Source organism: Mustelus asterias, chromosome 24 (genome assembly GCF_964213995.1).
Source record: "Mustelus asterias chromosome 24, sMusAst1.hap1.1, whole genome shotgun sequence".
In the NCBI taxonomy this organism is placed as follows: Eukaryota; Metazoa; Chordata; class Chondrichthyes; order Carcharhiniformes; family Triakidae; genus Mustelus; species Mustelus asterias.
In genome coordinates, this window is record NC_135824.1 from 9,371,102 (window position 1) to 9,394,234 (window position 23,133).

Genomic DNA, 23,133 nt, shown 5'->3' on the forward strand with positions numbered 1-23,133 from the left:
ATGTGCAGGATATTCTGGAGGGTCTGAAAATAGATAAATCCCCTGGTCCGGATGGGATTTATCCAAGGATTCTCTGGGAGGCAAGAGAAGTGATTGCAGAGCCTCTGGCTCTGATCTTCAGGTCGTCGTTGGCCTCTGGTATAGTACCAGAAGATTGGAGGTTAGCGAATGTTGTCCCATTGTTTAAGAAGGGGAACAGAGACTTCCCCGGGAATTATAGACCGGTGAGTCTCACTTCTGTTGTCGGCAAGATGTTGGAAAAAATTATAAGGGATAGGATTTATAGTTATTTGGAGAGTAATGAAGTGATAGGTGATAGTCAGCATGGTTTTGTGGCAGGTAGGTCGTGCCTTACTAACCTAATTGAGTTTTTTGAGAAAGTGACCAAGGAGGTGGATGGGGGCAAGGCAGTGGACGTGGTATATATGGATTTTAGTAAGGCGTTTGATAAGGTTCACCATGGTAGGCTTCTGCAGAAAATGCAGATGTATGGGATTGGGGGTGATCTAGGAAATTGGATCAGGAATTGGCTAGCGGATAGGAAACAGAGGGTGGTGGTTGATAGTAAATATTCATCATGGAGTGCGGTTACAAGTGGTGTACCTCAGGGATCTGTTTTGGGGCCACTGCTGTTTGTAATATTTATTAATGATCTGGATGAGGGTATAGTTGGGTGGATTAGCAAATTTGCTGATGACACCAAAGTCGGTGGTGTGGTAGACAGTGAGGAAGGGTGTCGTAGTTTGCAGGAAGACTTAGACAGGTTGCAAAGTTGGGCCGAGAGGTGGCGGATGGAGTTTAATGCGGAGAAGTGTGAGGTAATTCACTTTGGTAGGAATAACAGATGTGTTGAGTATAGGGCTAACGGGAGGACTTTGAATAGTGTGGAGGAGCAGAGGGATCTAGGTGTATGTGTGCATAGATCCCTGAAAGTTGGGAATCAAGTAGATAAGGTTGTTAAGAAGGCATATGGTGTCTTGGCGTTTATTGGTAGGGGGATTGAATTTAGGAGTCGTAGCGTTATGTTGCAACTGTACACAACTCTGGTGCGGCCGCACTTGGAGTACTGTGTGCAGTTCTGGTCCCCACATTACAGGAAGGATGTGGAGGCTTTGGAGAGGGTGCAGAGGAGGTTTACCAGGATGTTGCCTGGTATGGAGGGGAGATCCTATGAGGAGAGGCTGAGGGATTTGGGATTGTTTTCGCTGGAAAGGCGGCGGCTAAGAGGGGATCTTATTGAAACATATAAGATGATTAGAGGTTTAGATAGGGTGGATAGTGATAGCCTTTTTCCTCTGATGGAGAAATCCAGCACGAGGGGGCATGGCTTTAAATTGAGGGGGGGTAGTTATAGAACCGATGTCAGGGGTAGGTTCTTTACCCAGAGGGTGGTGAGGGATTGGAATGCCCTGCCAGCATCAGTAGTAAATGCGCCTAGTTTGGGGGCGTTTAAGAGATCCGTAGATAGGTTCATGGACGAAAAGAAATTGGTTTAGGTTGGAGGGTCACAGTTTTTTTTTAACTGGTCGGTGCAACATCGTGGGCCGAAGGGCCTGTTCTGCGCTGTAATGTTCTATGTTCTATGTTCTATGTGTAGAAAGGGGGTAGATGAGGGCACAGTTTATTTTCCAAAAAGACCTTAGTTAGCAGCAAAAAAAGTTGGAGCGAGAAACCAAAACCAAAATTTGATATTTCTAAAATGCAGAGAAATAGGAAGGAAATGTCGCTGTGAACCTGGAGTCAGGCCTCTGAACCACAATCCTGTTCTATTGTCTCCTTCCTTGGAGGCGGAGATTCATGCAACAATGCGGTTCCACAGGCTTGAGAAGTCCTTTATTGCCTCACTTGAGGAAGCGATCATGCGAGAGTCTCGACAGCCATCACCAATACCATTATCTATAAACTCAAATCAGGCGCGTTCTGATCGGTAATCCCCCTGGCATCGGATCTCAGCACTGGACCAACACTAAACTGCTGAATCAAATAGTTTTACAGATCCGCAAAAAGCCAAAACCAAAGCCAGTTACGACTGGAATTGAGTAAAGTTGGCTGCACGCTCAAACCAATTTCTGCAAGTGAGGCGACTGCAAAATAAATATTGGCGAGCACCATCGTTCGACTCTTCCGAGCCCGTCTATTCAAAAAGCAGCTTCAATATCCACATCATAACATCCTAATGTCTCGAGTGATTCCTTTTATCTCCACTGTCCTACACAGCAAGCATATCCCACAATAGAAACATTGAAACATTGAGCAGGCCTGGCAGCATCAGTGAGAAGTGAGAACAAGTGCTAATGTTTTGAGTCCAATATGACTCTTCAGAACTACATGGAAGCTTATTCAAAGTGTTGGCAACCCCTTAAAATGGCCAGCTTCCTGTTATCAATCACAAATTTACCCTTTGCCTGTTTCAAACTCTGTCCCCTTGTGCGGTTTTAATTTAGATTTACCTCAACCATGCTGCATAATATTTCATCCTGGTCAACAGCCACTTCCATGCAGCCCTTCAGAAGAACCACTACACCTGTGAACATCTTCAGCACTACCCGTGATGGCCTTAAGGGAACGTGTTTGAGTTTCTCTGCTGCTCCATTGTCAACTTCCATCCTTATTGGCTGCCCACCCAGCAGTGAAGTGACCCAGTATGTGTGTGTAATACCAGCGATGGCTAGCACATGTAGTGCTAACTCCTCCTCTGACTGAATCACTTTGCTCTTTCGATCCTGTTGTACAGCATAGATATTTCATAGAATAGAATCATAGAATCCCTACAGTGCAGAAGGAGGCCATTCGGCCCATCAAGTCTGCATCAACTACAATCCCACCCAGACCCTATTCCCGTAATGCCACATATTTACCCTGCTAATCCCCTGACACCAGGGTCAATTTAGCATGGCCAATCAACCTAACCCGCACATCTTTGGACTCCGGGATGAAACCGGAGCACCCGGAGGAAACCTACGCAGACACTGGGAGAATGTGCAGACTCTGCACAGACAGACAGTGACCCGAGGCCGGAATTGAACCCGTGTCCTTGACGCTGTGAGGCAGCAGCGCTAACCACAGTGCCACCGTGCTGCTTTTCTCCTTTTATTTTGTTCACATGTTCTCTTGGTTTGTTCTTGCATCGTATTTTTATTCACAGCTCGATTTTATTCCTGCAGCCACGCTCTATGTTTCCTTCTGTTCCACAGCTTCGATAGTTCATGTCTTTACACCATCATTCAGCAGCAGAGTGCCTTGGCTTTGCACACCGGTAACATGTCCGAACTCTGGCGACTTCGGGTGTCGATTCAGCAGACGTTTTGTGCATTCCCGAGTACACAAACTCAATTGCTGAGCTTCCTTTGCAGCCCATTCCACAGAAACAATGGTTTCAATGGCCTTCTGCAGCGTAAGATTACTCTCAGTTAACAGACGTTGATGTGTCACTTGACTGCGTAGACCACAAACAGATCTATCCCGAATGGTGTCATTCAAAGCATCTCCGTACTCTCAATATTCTGTAAGTCTCTTCAGCACGGTCACAAATTGCATGGTTGACTCTCCTTCCTCTTGGTTTCTTTCATCGAATCTAAAGAGCTCTGCAATCACCACATTTCAGTGAAAAATGTGCTTGCAGAATGTCCACAATCTGCTTGTACGTTTTAGTGCCAGGTTGCAATTAAGTGAGGAGGAGATTAGAAGTTCACACCCCCCCCCCGCCCTGCTCAGAAAAGTGGGTACCATAATATCTTCAGCTATTTTGTTTGCCTGCGCAAAACGCTCTGTGTAAGAGCTCTTTCGCTCCCCATTTTCATCAAAGGGTCCCACCATGCTGGCAACTCCCACCATCTTTTCACTCAAGCAGGTTTCTCGTCTGCACGCTTCACAAGCGCATTTCCGACAGCGACCTCGAATTTTTATTTTACACAAGGTACCTCGCCCGTTGGTCTCCATAGTACATGTGAAAATTTTCTTTTTCTTCCCACTTTTGCTGGGTTAATTTTTTCTTTCCGGGTGGCACAGCAAGCGCATGTCCGTAGTCCTCATCGCCAGTTTTTGTTATGTATTGGGAGACGTGATACGCGGACAGAGTTTGGTTAAAAATGAATGGAGCTTTATTAATGGTGTGTGATGCCAGAAATTTATAAAATTCTAACTGGATCCGGCCCGGTAGACTCAGAAAGAATGTCCCCGATGGTTTGGAGGGGGGGGGGGGGGGGGCGTCCATAGTTTGAGGATACTAATGGTGGAACAGGCTCAGTGGGCCGTGTCACCGTCCCTTGCTTCAGTTCTAATGCTTCGTACTGTGTTGCCCTCTACATCGAGTCTGTACTGAACACAATCCCACCTAGGCCCTACTCCGTGCTAATCCCCCTAGCACTCAGGGGTAATTTTAGCATCAACCTAACCCACACATCTTTGGACTGTGGGAGGAAACCGGAGCACCCAGAGGAAACCCATGCAGACATGGGGAGAAAGTGCAAACCCCACACAGACAGTGACCCGAGGCCGGAATTGAACCTAGGTCCCTGGCGCTGTGAGGCAGCAGTGCTAACCACTGTGCAAAACTATTCAAGAAAAGCCATTGCGTCGTCAGCCACAAGGAACTAATTTCAACTAACAGCATACTTGTAGCACATCATTTCTTTTTGAACCTGATAAATACTAGAAATTTAAAATCAAGACAGGAAATTAAATAAAGCAGCAGGTTCGACAACCTGCCTTTTTCCTCTTCGAGTGCTGCATATATTCGGCATTCTCTTGTTGAAGCGAGTGCGTAGCTTGACATCCAAGAATCCAGCTACAATGGAATTCCTGACCCAGTTGATGATGCGATTCTCACTCGTCTCCACAACTATGTGACATTTGGAGAAAGGCAAGGCAATGCTGGGCACTAATCAACACAAATAAGAAAAACAAAAGAGCGGGGAAAGCGTTGCCAAGGACCGATTCTGTTCCACTTCTTTTGTAGTCATAGCATCCAGCTAACCATTCTGGAATAAGATCGATCTTAGAACTGAAGTTGTACTTCACCCTAACAGTTGCCTCAAAATTATTTTCTTCTAATACTTCGCTACCAGATTATCTCCAGCATGAATTGTGTGGAGTTCGAGTCTTGCCAACACAGATCAATGTCACCAAGGATCCATCTGCAGCCATACCCTTCATCTCCACCCTGGTCTCCAGTTACATGGTGGTAGAAACAAATTTGAGGTGTGAATTGAATGGCATGGTGGCACAGTGGGTTAGTACCGCAGACTCTCAGCACCAGGGACCTGGGCTCAATTCCCAGCTTGGGTCACTGTCTGTGTGAAGTTTGCACATTCTCCCCGTGTCTGCGTGGGTTTTCTCCAGGTGCTCCGATTTCCTCCCACAGTCCAAAAATGTGCAGGTTGGGTGGATTGGCCATGCTAAATTGTCCCTTAGTGTCAGGGGGTTAGCAGAGGATAGGACCTGGGGGGATTGTTGCCGGTGCAGGCTAGATGGGCCAAATGGCCTCTTTCTGCACTGTAGGATTCTATGATTCTAAAGTCATTAACTTAAAAGTGTTTGCAGTTCCCCCACACAGAACTCTTCCACAGTCCAAAGGCAACTCTGCAAAAGAGACACTGGTAAAATGGGAACAATTTCTCCTTATCTACTCACTCTGCAACTTGTAGGAGAAGGCAATCAAAATACCTGCGGCTAGGAACCATGATTGGCAGAAGAAAGCATCTTGAGAGCAGTCCTTTGGTAGAACTAATGGAAAATTTTCGGACTGGAGGCAGGTTGCTAGCAGAGTGCCACAGGGATCAGTGCTTGGTCCTCTGCTCTTTGTGATTTTTATTAATGACTTAGAGGAGGGGGCTGAAGGGTGGATCAGTAAATTTGCTGATGACACCAAGATTGGTGGAGTAGTGGATGAGGTAGAGGGCTGTTGTAGGCTGCAAAGAGACATAGATAGGATGCAAAGCTGAGCTGAAAAATGGCAAATGGAGTTTAACCCTGATAAATGTGAGGTGATTCATTTTGGTAGGACTAATTTAAATGTGGATTACAGGGTCAAAGGTAGGGTTCTGAAGACTGTGGAGGAACAGAGAGATCTTGGGGTCCATATCCACAGATCTCTAAAGGTTGCCACTCAAGTGGATAGAGCTGTGAAGAAGGCCTATAGTGTGTTAGCTTTTATTAACAGGGGGTTGGAGTTTAAGAGCCGTGGGGTTATGCTGCAACTGTACAGGACCTTGGTGAGACCACATTTGGAATATTGTGTGCAGTTCTGGTCACCTCACTATAAGAAGGATGTGGAAGCGCTGGAAAGAGTGCAGAGGAGATTTACCAGGATGCTGCCTGGTTTGGAGGGTAGGTCTTATGAGGAAAGGTTGAGGGAGCTAGGAATGTTCTCTCTGGAGCGGAGGAGGCTGAGGGGAGACTTAATAGAGGTTTATAAAATGATGAAGGGGATAGATAGAGTGAACGTTCAAAGACTATTTCCTCGGGTGGATGGAGCTATTACAAGGGGGCATAACTATAGGGTTCGTGGTGGGAGATATAGGAAGGATATCAGAGGTAGGTTCTTTACGCAGAGAGTGGATGGGGTGTGGAATGGACTGCCTGCAGTGATAGTGGAGTCAGACACTTTAGGAACATTTAAGCGGTTATTGGATAGGCACATGGAGCACACCAGTATGATAGGGAGTGGGATAGCTTGATCTTGGTTTCAGATAAAGCTCGGCACAACATCGTGGGCCGAAGGGCCTGTTCTGTGCTGTACTGTTCTATGTTCTATGTTTAATGCCACCTGCAATATTCACTGGGACTTGATTAAAGAGTAAAGTGGGTTTGTCGGGCTAAAGCAGAGAGACAGTTCTGTGATCAGTTGATCAAAGTTCAATTTAAGTTGGCACCGGTAATTAAGACTTTCCCTTACCATTGACTCTGCAACTTACATGATAAATAAGAAAAGAGTAACAATCTTAGCTGGATCAGGCGCCAGTGATGGATGGGTGAGGTAAGCGCAGATGTCTCTTCCCAAGACAGACAAAAAGTTTAAGATGTGACAGCCAGCAATTTTGAAATTGCTGTTATTGCAGATGGCTAAAGATTATCACTTTTGGCTGCTTAAAGCAATTGCTCATTTTAAACATGGATTCTTCAATAGTGACATCTATACTGGAATTCCATGAGTGGAATATATGGAAACAGGAAGAAACAATCCACTCATTAGTCCTGTATCTTTCCCCAAACACAATATTTATCACCAACTTGATCCACAAAAAATATTCATTTAGTGCCTCTCCTATCTCTTCAGACTCCACGCACAACTTCCCACTCCTGTCCTTGACTGGCCCTAATCTTACCCTAGTCATTCTTTTACTCCTGACATACCTATAGAAAGCTTTAGGGTTTTCCTTGATCCTACCCGCCAAAGACTTCTCATGTCCCCTCCTGGCTCTTCTTAACTCTTTCTTTAGTCCTTCCTGGCTAACTTGTAACTCTCAAGCGCCCTAATTGAGCCTTCACGTCTCATCTTAACATAAGTCTCCTTCTTCCTCTTCACAAGAGATTCAACCTCCTTAGTAAACCACGGTTCCCTCACACGTCTGCTTCCTCCCTGCCTGACAGGTACATATTTATCAAGGACGCGTAGTAGCTGTTCCTTGAACAAGTTCCACATTACAATTGTGCCCATCCCCTGCAGTTTCCTTCCCCAACCTATGCCAACCTTTGGAAGCTTGTTCCAGACACTGACTTTGTCTGCACTTCCCGCTGCCTCGGAAAAGCAGCCAGCATAATTACAGACCCCATGCACTCCGGATATTCTCTCTTCCACCTTCTTCTGTTAGGAAAAAGAACAGCTTCTCCCATCAGACTTCTGAATGGACCTACCTCGCACTAAGTTGATCTTTCTTTACATCCTAGCTATGACTGTAACATGACATTCTGCACTCTCTCTTTTCCTTCTCTTTGAACGGTATGCTTTGTATGGCGCGCAAGAAACAATACTTTTCACTATACTAATGTGACAGAAATAAATCAAATCAAACACTCATCAATAGACTTAATAGAGATTTATAAAATGAAGAAGGGGATAGATAGAGTGAACGTTCAAAGACTATTTCCTCGGCTGGATGGAGCTATTACAAGGGGGCATAACTATAGGGTTCGTGGTGGGAGATGTAGGAAGGATATCAGAGGTAGGTTCTTTACGCAGAGAGTGGTTGGGGTGTGGAATGGACTGCCTGCAGTGATAGTGGAGTCAGACACTTTAGGAACATTTAAGCGGTTATTGGATAGGCACATGGAGCACACCAGTATGATAGGGAGTGGGATAGCTTGATCTTGGTTTCAGATAAAGCTCGGCACAACATCGTGGGCCGAAGGGCCTGTTCTGTGCTGTACTGTTCTATCAAATCTATTTCTTTCACAAATTGTTAATTTTACAGTGGCACAATGGTTAGTAGTGCTGCCTCACAGCGCCAGGGACTCAGGTTCGATTCCCGGCTCGGGTCACTGTCTGTGCGGAGTCTGCATGTTCTCCCTGTGTCTACGTGGGATTCCTCCGGATGCTCCAGTTTCCTCCTACAGTCCAAAAGACATGCTGCTTGGGTGCATTGGCAATGCTAAATTCTCCCTCAGTGTACCCAAACAGGCGCCGGAGTGTGGCACTAGGGGATTTTCACAGTAACTTCATTGCAGTGTTAGTGCAAGCCTACTTGTGACACTAATAAATGGAGTTAAAAACTTTAAAAACCTTTTAAAGACAGAATCAACTTGGGAAGCAGAAATAGAAATGCCATATAAAAATCTCAGGAAATAACATTAAAACAAGTCACATACAAAATAACAAAGAAAATTACAACACAGGAACAGGCCCTTCGGCCCTCCAAGCCTGCACCAACCACGCACAAAAAAAACCCCTCAAATAAAAATCTGAGGTAATTCAAAACCAGGAACTTGTGCACTGCAATCTCTCACATTCTGATTGTGACGAACATATATACTTTACATCCAATTAGTTATTTCTTGGAAAGTGTTGTCGGCAAACAGGGCAATGAATTTTGCACACAGCAAGATCCCACACAAATGAGATAAGTACCAATAAAAATTGAAGGGTTATGGAATACAAGTAGGTAAGATAGATTGCTGTGAGGGAGAACTCTCAATATCGCGGGCATGAGTGCTCACCTCCTGTGCTGAAATCCCTATGAACTATTCTTTTGGTGAAAGCTATTAATGGGGAGAATTGAAGGAAACTGCAGTAATTAATGTGCAGTCTATTTTCACCAAGTGACTTGGAATGAAGTGCGAGTGCCTGTATCCAGTTCTGTGATAGATACAAGGACAGCATTGTTCAACATTTCAAAAGGGGGATGTTCATCAAAACTCCCAACAATTAACTCTTCAATTCTTAACCTACTGAACAGTCCAGTGGCATTTCCGTATAAATGCTTTAAAAAGTACACAACTGTAGATAGAGCATCACACAGGCTCCACAACTCTTCCTCGGGCAATTTCAATATTTCTACATTGATTCATTACTAAATCGGCAGAAAACCTTGGGCATTTATCAAACAATTGACCGCTTTTTGAGGAAAACACTAATATCTCACATTGCTGGATTCAGATAAGTACAAAGCACCAGTGTGTTATGAGTTATTTATTCTGGGTTATTGATGGTCATGATGATTTTCTGCTGTTTCCTCATTTGCTGACAGAATAACTTCTGTTTGCATTTCTCATGGGTACAGAGGTAATTCACAAGAAATTTGAATGACTTGCTATAAAATGCAAAGGACAGTACAAGGAGAGAATGCTCCTGGGCTGTCAGGAGAAGAATCATTCTTCCCCCATCTTAATGTTCAGGAAAACACACATTCCCTTTTGTGTTTCACTCTCCTCTCTGCCCCCACCGCTACAACCCACTAGGTAAAGAAACGGCATTGACGCAAGTCACCAACAATGACCTAGTCATCAATTTTGCACTGCCTGTATGCACAAGTTAAAAACGTCCAAGGAATTAATTTAAACAGGAACTATACTGTCCACCCAATCCCTTCCTTTCTCACTCCAAATCAAACAACACACCGCAAATTCAAAACTTGGACACCTTTGGCAATTCATCTTCGACATCACTTTCCACATCAGTGCATCTACCACCTCGAGAAACAAGGGCAGCAGACTCAAGGTTCCCCTCCAAACCACACACCATTTGACTTGGAACTACCTCACTGTTCCTTCACTGTCGCTAGGTCAAAATTACAAAATTCTAATGAAAACGTGATGACATTCTGTGTGTACCTATACCCTGGGCGGCACGGTGGCACAGTGGTTAGCACTGCTGCCTCACAGCTCCAGGGACCTGGGTTCAATTCTCGGCTTGGGTCACTGTCTGTGTGGAGTTTGCACGTTCTCCCTGTGTCTGCGTGGGTTTCCTCCGGAAGCTCCAGTTTCCTCCCACAGTCCAAAGATGTGCAGATTAGTTGATTGGCCATGCTAAATTGCCTCTTAGTGTGCTGGGATGTGTTTGTTAGAAGGATTAGCAGGATAGATATGTGGGGTTTCGGGGATAGGGCCTGGGTGGGATTGTTGTCGGAGCAGACTCGATGGGCCAAATGGCCTCCTTCTGCACTGCAGGGATTGTATATAGACTGTGGTTCAAAATGGTGACACACCACTACCTTCTGTAGAAGTGCAATTTCAATGGGTAAAAATACCGGCCTTCTCAGTGACACCCACATCTCATGAACAAGTATTCAAAAATCTAACTAGAATTGGCTAGAAGGTTCATTAAATTGAGACCACATCTGCCCGCTTGGGTAGAAATTTTAAAAAGTCCATAACACCATGTCAAAGCAGGGCACGAAAGTCATCCCCACCGGCCAATATTTGTCCCTTAATAAACATCATAAAAAAATTACCAAATTGCTGTTTGTGGGAGCTTGATTCATGCAAACTGGCTGCTGCATTTCTAACATTACAGAAGTGGCTACAATTCCAAGGCCCTTGATTTGGCTGTAAAGCATCTCAAGATGTCTGGTGGTCATGAAAAGTGGTATGTAAAAATAAATCTTTCCATTTTTCTTTTCAAAGACGTCCACTTTAAGGGCCCCATTGTTTCCCAATCAATAATGGCTGTGCATCGGACCTTCACCAGTGCAGGGTCAGCGAGCCATCATTTCCAGCAAAGTTACTCTGGGGTGCCTCCCCCGCGACTCCCACCCCCACACACCTCCAGCGATGTCAGAATAAAACTGAACAGGAAACCGGACTCGATGATCATTCATCTTGCGTTGTACGATAGAGACCTTCCAAAGCACATCACGGAGCAAATTACTTTCTCAAGTGCAATGACTTGTGTCGACCTTGGCTGCTTCCTTGGATCTCATGATATTATCATTTGTTTTTAAGGATCATAATTCTTGAACGCATTGTTGTTTGAAGGGGGTGTGGTGGGTTTTCAGGCAAAGATTCACACACCGACTTCCCTTCACCTTGATGGGTTAAATCAAATATTTAAACCGGTTGCCAATGGAGGCAAAGGTGTCATTGTTAACCTTGCAAGAGAATATATTACAATTCATAAACATTAACTCAAGGAGCGCAAAGTATTTTTTATTTTAACGTGTAGTGCACAAAAGCAGCACTGTTGAAAATAAGCAATCAATCATTAACTTCTCTGCAGTAAAATCAATCTTCCTATATCAAAATTAATCCCTTGAGAACCATTACAAAATAAACGTTTGCTAATGCCAATGCCAACCTCCTACCTTCCTTGAGCTTGACTTCATCTAACACTCTGCTGCCAAGATCTTAAGTCCAAATCAAACATTACCCTTGCACTCGCTGACCTAAATTTGCCCCCGGTCTAAAATCAAGGCTCCCGGCCTTGATTTTAACATTCTCACCCTCGTTATCAAATCCCTCTATTGCCCTTCCCTCCCCATCACTCGAACCTCCTCCATAGAATTCTTACAGTGCAGAAGGAGGCCATTTGGCCCATCAAGTCAGCACCAACTTTCTCACACAGCATCTTACCCAGGCCCATTCCCCTGCCCTATCCCCGTAACCCTGCGCATTTACCCCACTAATCCCCCTAACCTACAAATCTTGGAACACACAAAGGGGCAATTTGACATGGCCAAACCACCTAACCTTGACTGTGGGAGGAAACTGGAGCACCCAAAGGAAACCCATGCAGACATGGGGAGAACGTGCAAACTCCACACAACCACCCAAGGCCGGAATTGAAATCCCGGTCCCTGGAGCTGTGCAGCAGCAGTGCTAACCACTGTGCCAGAATGCCAGGCCAAGAATAATGGCCTACAAATCATCAAAGACTTCTGCCTCGCGCATATTCCCAATTTTAATTGCTCCAGCACTGGTGGTCGGTCATACCTTCAGCTGCCAAGACCCCAAGGTTCAGAAATTCTGCTCATTCCGCCTCCTAACTTTCCTTTAAAATACACCTTAAAACCCATCTCTTTGGCCAAGTTTTTGGTCTCCTGCTCTAATTCCTCCTGTGGCTCAGTTTCAAACTGTGTTTGATTGCACTCTGGTGAGGCATTATCGAATGTTTTAAAGGTGTGATATAATTACCCAGGTAGTGGTATTCTGCCTTTGCATAGAGCAATAGGTTCAAACTCCATTCAAGGTCGGCACGGTGGTTAGCACTGCTGCCTCACAGCGCCAGGGACCTGTCTGTGTGGAGTTTGAACTTTCTCCCTGCGCCTGCGTGGGTTTCCTACGGGTGCTCTGGTTTCCTCCCACACTCCAAAGATGTGGATTCGCCATGATAACTTGACCTTAGTGTCAGGGGGATTAGCAGGATAAATGTGTGGGGTTATGGGGATAAGGCCTGGGTGGGATCGTGGTCGGTACAGACTTGATGGGCAGAATGGCCTCCTTCTGCACTGTAGAGATTCTATGATGTCTATGAGCACATAATCCAGGTTGACACTCAAATATAGTCTTGATCCATCAGATGAAATATCAGACCTGAATCCTCATCTCCCTGTTGAGATGGATATGCATGATAGCACAGTGGTTAGCACTGCTGCTTCACAGCTCCAGGGACTCGGGTTCGATTCCCGGCTTGGGTCACTGTCTGTGCGGAGTCTGCACGTTCTCCCCGTGTCTGCTTGGGTTTCCTCTGGGTGCTCCAGTTTCCTCCCACACTCTGAAAGACTTGCTGATTAGGTGAATTGACCCGAACAGGAGTAGGCGACTAGGGGAATTTCACAGTAACTTCATTGCGGTGTTAATGTAATCCTTACTTGTGATGAATAAATAAACTTTGAACGATTGCAGGGTAAATATATGGGGTTACAGGGATCAGGCCTGGGTGAGATTGTTGTCGGTGCAGGCTCGACGGGCAGAATAGCCTCCTTTTGCACTGTGGGGATTCTATGATAAACTGGTTGAAACCACTTCAGCAGATACTTAAAAAAAAAATCAGTAATGGAAATTTAGAACAAAAAATAAATCCTGCCAATCCTTAAGTTAGAAAACGCCAAACTCCACAGGCAGCTGCGATGCAAAGAGACCCGTATCAGAAGGTAAGCACCAGCAAAAGTTAAGCCAACGATCCCATTAGAACCGTGACCTTTAATTCAACCTACCGAAACCAAGATGAATAATTATTCAGCGAGGGAACCAGTGTAGCTGGAAAATACTCAGAATTGAGCAGTTATTCATCTCAACACACACGGTCTGTTGACTCGCACATAAAATTCCCACTTCAAAAGAAACTGCAGCTTACACAAGGATCGAGACAGGCTGCTGGTGTCCATCCACAGGACCATGACTGGCTGCAGACAAGGATTTTTTGATTAAAGGTGCTCAGAGTTAATATCCTCCTGGAGCCTTTAGTAAGGGGTCACTTCACTCGAATCCCTCAGGTTTCATTAAATTCCAAGTGGGTCTTAAAGGCGATAGGCAAAAAAAAATTTGTATACTTTGAAAAAAACATGAAGAACTAAACTATTTCTTATTGGATCCAGTGCAGTGCCCCCTCACAATGAGCTGACGGCAGGCTAAAGTAAAGATACTCAATCTGCAAAATCCCAGTAGCCTTTGTTTTATATAAAAATCTTCTTGGTAGTCAACCTTGGTGGCAGTGCCAACTTCATTTTGGGACCAAAAAAAGAACCAAAAAAGAAAATGCTGGAAAATCTCAGGAGGTCATAGAGGTTTACAGCATGGAAACAGGCCCTTCGGCCCAACTTGTCCATGCCACCCTCTTTTTTTTAAACCCCTAAGCTAATCCCAATTGCCCGCATTTGGCACATATCCCTCTATACCCATCTTACCCATGTAACTGTCTAAATGCTTTTTAAAAGACAAAATTGTACCCGTCTCTACTACTACCTCTGGCAACTTGTTCCAGACACTCACCATCCTCTGTGAAAAAATTGCCCCTCTGGACACTTTGTATCTCTCCCCTTAAACCTATGCCCTCTAGTTTTAGACTCCCCTACCTTTGGGAAAAGATATGGACTATCAAGCTGATCTGTGCCCCTCATTATTTTATAGACCTCTATAAGATCACCGCTCAGCCTTCTACGCTCCAGAGAAAAAAGTCCCAGTCTACCAGCCTCTCCTTATAACTCAAACCATCAAGTCCGGGTAGCATCCTAGTAAATCTTTTCTGCACTCTTTCTAGTTTAATAATATCCTTTCTATAATAGGGTGGCCAGAACTGTACACAGTATTCAAAGTGTGGCCTTACCAATGTCTTGTACAACTTCAACAAGACGTCCCAACTCCTGTATTCAATGTTCTGACCGATGAAACCAAGCATGCTGAATGCCTTCTTCACCACTCTGTCCACCTATGACTCCACTTTCAAGGAGCTATGAACATGTACCCCTAGATCTCTGTTTTGTAACTCTCCCCAATGCCCTACCATTAACTGAGTAAGTCCTGCCCTGGTTCAATCTATCAAAATGCATCACCTCACACATTTATCTAAATTAAACTCCATCTGCCATTCATCAGCCCACTGGTTTGGCAGCATCTGTAAGGGGAGAAAAGAGCTGATGTTTCGAGTCCAAATGACCCTTTGTCAAAGCCCATTTTTGGGGTTGCCCCAAAACCTGCATTACGCGAGTCCAGATAAACACATCTCATGCAATCCAAATATTGCAATAGACTCACCTTGATGTCATGCAGTGTATTTAAAAAAAATAATAATTGCAAGCTCATTAAAAAATTTTAAACTAGATAAAATTAACACAGAGGAGGATGGAGGTTGTGTGTTTTCCAAACTTGGGTTGTGTTTTGAGAGAACACTTTGTGACACTGCAGCAACGGAACGAATAGTGAGGGAATAAATTAAGAGCAATGCACCCAAAACAGACCAGCTTGTTCCAATACAGTACAGGTACCAATGAACCAAATAAACACATTGGAGGCCTTCAAATGTAATCATTTTCTGCCCCATTTGCAAGCTTCACAGACTGTACTTTACTTCAATTTTCCTCTTTACTTCCTGCTTTCTATATTATAAATCTCTTGATCTTTCTGGGCATATCTTAGGTCAACAGCTCCAGATGTGGTGGCCAAACTTTCCAACTGGATTTTTTCACGGTCCTGTCTGGAATAGTACAGCCTGGGTATTTCCTTAGAACATTAGGAGTCAGGAGCAACACTCTCTCGAAGCAGCCTGGCAAACCAGATGGGACATACCTGTTGGTCCCTTTGAGTTACTGTGCATGCATAGCTACAACAACAAATTTAACGGGGCCTTGTGCTGAAAACAAGTCTACCGTGCACTCCTCAGGATATGGGGTAGGCCATTTAGGAGTGAGATGAGGAGAAACTTCTTCACTGAGGGTGGTATTTCTCTATCACAGTAGGCTGTGGAGGGCAAGTCATTGAACATATTTAAGAAGGAAGTAGATAAGATTTCTAGTCTCTAAAGGAGTCGAGGGTAAGGGAGTGGAGTATTGAGATCGAGGGCCAGCCATGAAAGATGTACAGGTTAGGTGGCATTCATAAAATTTGCCCCTTAGTGTGCCAAGGTGTGTGGGCTAGATGGGTTAGCCATGGTAAATGTGTGGGATTATGGGGATAGGGCAGGGGAGGGGGCTTGGGTAAGATACTCTTTCAGAGAGTTGGTGTAAGTTCGATTGGCTGAATGCCCATCTTCAGCACCTTAGGGATTCCATGATTCTATTCAATAATCGTGTTTAAATGGCGGAGCAAGCGTGAAGGACCAAATGATCTACTCCTGTTCCTATTTTCTATGTTGGTCAGGAGCCAGAGCAGTTGATGCAGGATTCGCCAAGGAGACTTGTAAAGCACATTGCAAGGCCTGAACAAAACTCTTCACACATAACCCTCAATGCCAATTCTGAGCCATGCACCAAGATCACGTTCAGTGCCCTCTGAAGCTGTTCATTAAAGAACTGTAACAGCTTCAAAAGAAGTTATGCAACCCAGGCAGATACTGGAATTATTCAAATACAAGAAGAAGTGACATAAACTAGTCTTGTATTCCTGGAATAAAGGTTAAAGTGCCATTTGATTCAGGTTTTAAAGATTTTGAAAGGAATTAACAGTGCCGAAGGAATGAAAATTTTCATGCTGGTAGGGGAGGCTAGGGTATAATCTGAAAATTCAGAGACAGTCCATTCAGGGTGGCACGGTGGCACAGTGGTTAGCACTGCTGCCTCACAGCGCCAGGAACCCGGGTTCGATTCCCGGCTTGGGTCACTGTCTGCATGGAATTCGCACGTTCTCCCCATGGCTGCGTGGGTTTCCTCCAGGTGCTCCGGTTCCCTCCCACGGTCCAAAAGAGGTACTGGTTAGGTGCATTGGCCATGCTAAATTCTCCCTCAGTGTACCCGAACAGGTGCCGGAGTGTGGCAACTAGGGGATTTTCACAGTAACTTCATTGCAGTGTTAACGTAAGCCTACTTGTGACTAATAAATAAACTTTAAAAAAAACTTAGGAGAGAAATTAGGCAACACATTTCACAGAAAAGGTGAACAGAAGTGTGATGCCCTCTCCATCGAAGCAGTGAATGATAGCTGGTGTAATTTTAAATCAGATATTTGTGAGCCAAGGCTATTCAGCGATAGGAAGCCAAGGAGAACGGATGCAAAAACGTTGCAGATCAGCTGTGAATTTATTGAACTCTGGAACATATTAGTGATGCTACACAACTTGTTTCAATTTCCCCAAGTCGTGATAATGGTCAACGACTTTGATCCGTTTTTGAACAGTCCTCAGACCCTACCTGGCAGCTTGGAGTCTGGTCCCAGGACATTCCACATGGGCGGAAACATCAGATGTTGCACCTCCAAAGTCAGATTTTTATCCAGTAATGCCACATTGTCGGAGGACACGCGGAAGTTATCCACTATCCTAATAGCGTTGAGTGCTTCTTGAGATCCAGCACTGTTGATCAGCAACTGGGCCATGTCACACGCAGTGTCCTGTACATACTGAAAATCCTCTTCTGCCAGAACAGAGATGGGAAATCCTTCCTTGGAGGCACACAGCACAACTTTCACCGTCTCACAGCAGTTGTGAGCTGCAAAGAAGAAAAAGAAACACAAAATGGAGATTATAACAGGAGTCATTTGAAAAAAAATATATATATATAAATGTTTCCCAGAGTTGATCAACATCTGAGCTGTTCTGTTTTGATTCCAACTGGCTGAAAGATCTGGAGGCATCAAAATAGGGGTGAAGATAGTCAATACTGGAGGGGAGAAATTGAGATCAAAATGAAGGGGAAATGAAGCGAAGACAAATAAAATGGAGAAGATTTATTGCAGTGAAAACAATATGGAACAGAGAACAAAGAGATCATTTACAAAACCAACTGATATCCATTAAATGGCGGCAATCCGGGCAGCAATCAGAGAAGCAATTGTTTGGACCTGACATAGTGCTGGTATATTTAATTCTGATTCTGGTACTCCGTGAGCATCGTATTCGCATTGCCATGTCGTGATCTAATCAAAAGATGTGGGAAAGGAATTTTCTGCTTTGCATTCATTTCACTTCTGAGAAGGCCAGACAGACAATATTGCTTCTGAAACAAGCTAGGTTAATGCTAAATTCTCCCTCAGTGCAGACTCAATGGGCCGAATGGCCTGCTTCCGTACTGTAGAATTCTATGATTTGGGATCTGGTAAGAACAGCAAATTTCCTTCCCAGGAGGAACTTTTTAAAAAAAAAATACCTAACTGATTCACTAAACCAGATTATGGGTGGCTCAGTGGTTAGCACTACTGCCTCACCTGGGTTCAATTCCGGCCTTGGGTGACTGTGTGTGTGGAGTTTGCACGTTCTCCCTGTGTCTGCATGAGTTTCCTCCCAAAGTCCAAAGATGCATAGGTTAGTGGATTGGCCATGCTAAATTGCCCCTTAGTGTCCCAAGATTTGGGGGATTAGCGGAATAAATATGTTGGGATTTTAGGATAAGCCTGGGTAAGCCTCAGCTCAGACTGGATGGGCTGAATGGCCTCCTTCTGCACTGTATTCTATAGATTTTTAATTTTTAAAAATTTCTAAACTCAAATTCTCAAACTGCTTTAAACTCGGGTTACCAATGGTGATTAAAACATCACATGATTAGCCTTGACACTCCAGCCAAAAGTCGGCCAACACATCCATCCTTGTGACATACTGCCTTCCTACGCCAATTGTGTAGGTTTTTTAAAAACAAATTATTTTGATGTGAAGCATCGCTGGCTGGGCCAGCATTTATTGCCCATCCCTGATTGTCCTTGAACTGAGTGGCTTGCTAGGCCATTTCAGAGGGCAGTTAAGAGTCAACCACATCGCCGTGGATCTAAAGTAAGTAAGGACAGCAAATTTCCTCATCTAAAGGGCATTCGTGAACCAGATGAGTTGTTACAACAATTGGCAATGATTCATGGTCATCATTAGACTTTTAATTCCAGATTTCTTTTGTTGATTTTATTTGATTTGAACCCAGGTCCCCAGAGCGTTACCCTGCCTCCCTGGATTACTAGTCCAGTGACAATACTATTATGCCATTGTCTTGACTGCCAGCCTAACAGCTTCTTTCCTTTTTTTCAACATTTTTACATCTAGTAAAAATAAACACTCAAAAGAAAACGACCAAAAAAACCCCCAATCATTTTTAATGATCTGATGATTTTTCTTCAGGGTCGCTCACAGCAGTGTCCTGGAGATTAATCTTCCATTCCCGAGATTCCAGGACAACCCTGGGGGTTGGCAACCCTAATTCAGTGAGTTCTGAATTTATGCTTACTGAACTATTTGTCGAGATGTCAGGATTATTGATCCAGTAGTATAACCATTGCACCATTATGCCCCCATCAATTACAAACAGACTAACACAATGTGAAAAGTACAACAATACCCATTGGATGTTTCATGATTATGGGCAGATTTGGTTAGTTGATTCAGTGGCACAGTGGTTAGCACTGCTGCCCCATAGCACCAGGGACCTGGGTTTGATTCCCAGCTTGGGTCACTGTCTGTGCAAAGTCTGCACGTTCTCCCCGGGTGCTCCGGTTTCCTTCCACAATCCTAAAGGCATGCTGGTTAGGTACATTGGCCATGCTAAATTCTCCCTCAGTTTACCTGAACAGGTGCCGGAGTGTGGCGACGAGGGGATTTTTACAGTAACTTCATTGTAGTGCTAATGTAAGCCTACTTGTGACACTAATAAATAAACTTGAATTCAAGCGAAGAATACTTTAAAATAAATTGCACAGCTAGGCTACACTACTCAAACAATGGAGTGAGTTATCCCTGAAACTTAGCACATCCTTACACTGGCACGTAAGATTGTGCTACATATCTGATAATACATATGAACATTTAAAGGCATTCCCTTAATCATTGGCAACTGTCTATGAGTTAATAAGACAATGCATCAGTCAAAATACAAGATGGAGTATGCAAGTTAGCAGAAACTGTTGGCAGCAAAAGTTGTTCCCAAATTCTAAAGATTGATTTGTGATTAATATTTCAACCAATGGATTAAAACTAACGGTAGAACAATTTCAACAATGGATATATCATCTACTGAATGTTTTTTTTATTTGTGGGACATGGGTGTCTCTGGTTGGTCAGTATTCTTTGCCCATCCCCAGTTGCCCTTGAATTAAGTGGCTTGCTGGGCCATTTCAGAGGGCAGTTGAATGCTGTGCCTCTGGAGTCACATGTAGGCCAGACCAGGTAAGGACGGCAGATTTAATTCCTTAAAGGACATGAGTGAACCAGGCGAGTTTTTCCAACAATCGACAATGGTTTCATGGTCAACAGTGGATTCTTAATTCCAGATATTTTTAAATTGAATTCAAATTCCACCATCTGCCATGGCGGGATTCGAACCCGGGTCTCCAGAACATCAGCTAAGTTTCTGGATTAATAGTCTAGTGATAATTCCACTTGGCCATCACTTACCCAATATCAATATCTAGCAATATCAATGCTAACCAGTTCTAGATCAGGTACAGGACAAGTAGGAAAAATGTGCATTACGACATCCCTTATGGCAAACATGCAGTCCAAGTACACAGGACATCTGTTAGTCAAGTGAGGAATGAGTGCAAAGGGCGCATGAAACTGGTGAGAGACCAAGAGATGCAGATTATTTCCCAGCAGCTCACCATCCAAGGCTCCCACAAACTAGACCAGGGCTACCTGCTGACACAGCATTCAGCATCATTGCAACAAAGAACTGGTACTGTATCACTGCAGGATCCCATGGCTTGGGATGAGGTTTTTTAGTTTATTTATTAGTGTCACAAGTAGGCTTATATCAACACTGCAGTGAAATTCCTGTGAAAATTCCCTAATCGCCACACTCCGGTGCCTGTTCGGGTACACTGAGGGAGAATTTAGCATGGCCAATGCACCTAACCAGCATGTCTTTCGGACCGAGGAGGAAACTGGAGTATCCGGAGGAAACCCACGCAGACACGGGGAGAACGTGCAAACTCCACGCAGGCAGTGACCCAAGCCGGGAACCGAACCTGAGTCCCTGGCGCTGTGAGACAGCAGTGCTAACCACTGCGCCACCCCTTAGTTGGCGCGACCACTAAGCAGCCCTTATCCAAAATTCACTGCTGGGTTGGGGGTTACACATTTTATAAATCTAAATTGGGCAGCACGGTGGCACAGTGGTTAGCACTGCTGCCTCACAGCGCCAGGGACCCGGGTTCGATTCCTGGCTCGGGTCACTGTCGGTGCGGAGTCTGCACATTCTCCCCATGTCTGTGTGCGTTTCCTCCGGACGCTCCGGTTTCCCCTCTCAGTCCAAAGACATGCTGGTTAGGTGCATTGACCAGGTTAAATTAACCCTCAGTGTACCCGAACAGGTGCCGGAGTGTGGCGACTAGGGGATTTCACAGTCACTTCATTGCAGTGTTAATGTAAGCCTAGTTGTGACTAATAAACTTTATTTTTAAAGTGCTTTGAAGCTCCACTGTGCTGCATGCCTGCCTGTGCAGCATAGGGTTAATTGCTATATCCCCCAATACACAATAGGGTGCTGACACCCACCCTCCCAGCCAGGAAAAGCAGCTCGAGACTGCCCCAGGTGGAAGTACATGGGAAATACTCATCCTGTGGTGCTTTCTCTGCATCTCTTCATGGTCAGTTTGCAGAGTGATACTTCAGTGATCTTTGAGGCAATGTCTGCCTAGTTACACACAGTTCCAGTTCAGAAAGACAAGAACACCTGAGCATGAGGAGGAGTAGACCATTCGGCCCCTCAAACCCTCTGCAACATTCGATAAGATCATGGCTAATCAGATTTTGGCCTCAATTTCACTTACTTTCCTGCCTACCCACATCACCCTCCATTCCCTTGTTTATTTGACTTTGAATATTCAATGACCCAGCCTCCACTGCTCTCTGGGGAAGAGATTCCACACACTAGCGACCTCTGAGAAAATAATTCTCCTCATCTCAGTCTTTAAATGGGAGAGTCTAATTTTTTAAAACAGTTTTGCCTTGTTCTAGACTTCCCCCCCCCACAAGGGGAAGCCTCCTCTCAGCATCCAAGCCCTAAGGGAATGGGGAGGAACACCTCAAGGGGGAACCAAAAGCTCTTTCAATGGCTCAATAAGTTTATTCAGTGAATACCATGCCACACAGTTAAGGTGGTTCACCACCCACCTTCGAGGGCAAGTAGGGACGTCCACGTCCATGGAACAAATGAAGTAAGTCCCCAAATTTGATACATGGTTTGTGCAGATTTGGTTAATTTCAACTGTTGTTCATAGAATTCCCACAGTGCAGAATGAGGCCATTTGGCCCATCGAGTCTGCACCAACCACCATCCCACCCAGGCCCCATTCCCATAACCCCACATATTTGCCCTGCTAATCCCCCTGACACTAGGGTCAATTTAGTATGGCCAATCAACCTAACCCTTGTCTAAGGCGTTGTAACAAATTGCCATCGCTTCTTTAATTAGGAAAAATATGGCCAGGCGTCCACCCGATCAGCGATCATTGCACACACAAACACACGGCAAAGGCGACACAAATTTGGCAACGGTGCTCCTCTCCATCTCCCATGGGTCAAGGAGCCTGTCCACAATCCCATTGTATTTGATTAATGACTACTTGGGCAACATACAAGAGACAAGCACAAGTGGTGAAACCGCACACTCGATAGGATGCAATGTCATCAGGCAAGGAGGAGTGAAAATTGGACATGGTAAACAAAGGTTGAAAAAAAAAGAAAATAGAAATTGCAATATGTCACAACACTGAAAAGTGAAGGAACACTCTAGTGAGCTTACTGTGCCACTTAACCAAATCCCAATCCAGCGTGGCTGTCAGGGGGAGTTGCTAAGCAGAAAGAAGTCGCTTCCCAACAGGGAGAGAACAGAGAAACACAAACAGGTTCTTGAGTGCCATTGTCAGGGGGGTGTACTAGCAACCAGCCAGACAACAAGATACGTAAATTGCAAGCTCTTATTTCAGAAAGGAAACGGTGCATGATGAAGCATGGTTTCTTAAAAGGGAAAGGAAAGACAGAGCGACAGGGCGAGAGAGAGAGGGCGAGAGAGAGAGCGAGCGAGAGAGGGCGAGAGAGAGAGCGAGCGAGAGAGGGCGAGAGAGAGAGCGAGCGAGAGAGGGCGAGAGAGAGAGCGAGCGAGAGAGGGCGAGAGAGAGAGCGAGCGAGAGAGGGCGAGA

The 23,133-nt window shown here is 44.8% G+C and overlaps 1 protein-coding gene across 6 annotated transcripts in view; it reads right to left on the reverse strand.

Annotated features, from left to right (window-relative positions):
* LOC144511194 (A-kinase anchor protein 13-like) overlaps positions 1–23,133 on the reverse strand; it is a 441,197-nt gene that overhangs the window by 268,886 nt on the left and 149,178 nt on the right. For all 6 annotated transcript variants that reach the window (XM_078241273.1, XM_078241272.1, XM_078241271.1 and 3 more), the window contains exon 5: positions 17,211–17,507. In XM_078241273.1, coding sequence (XP_078097399.1) covers positions 17,211–17,507 — 297 coding nt within the window. The remainder of the gene's footprint in view (positions 1–17,210; positions 17,508–23,133) is intronic.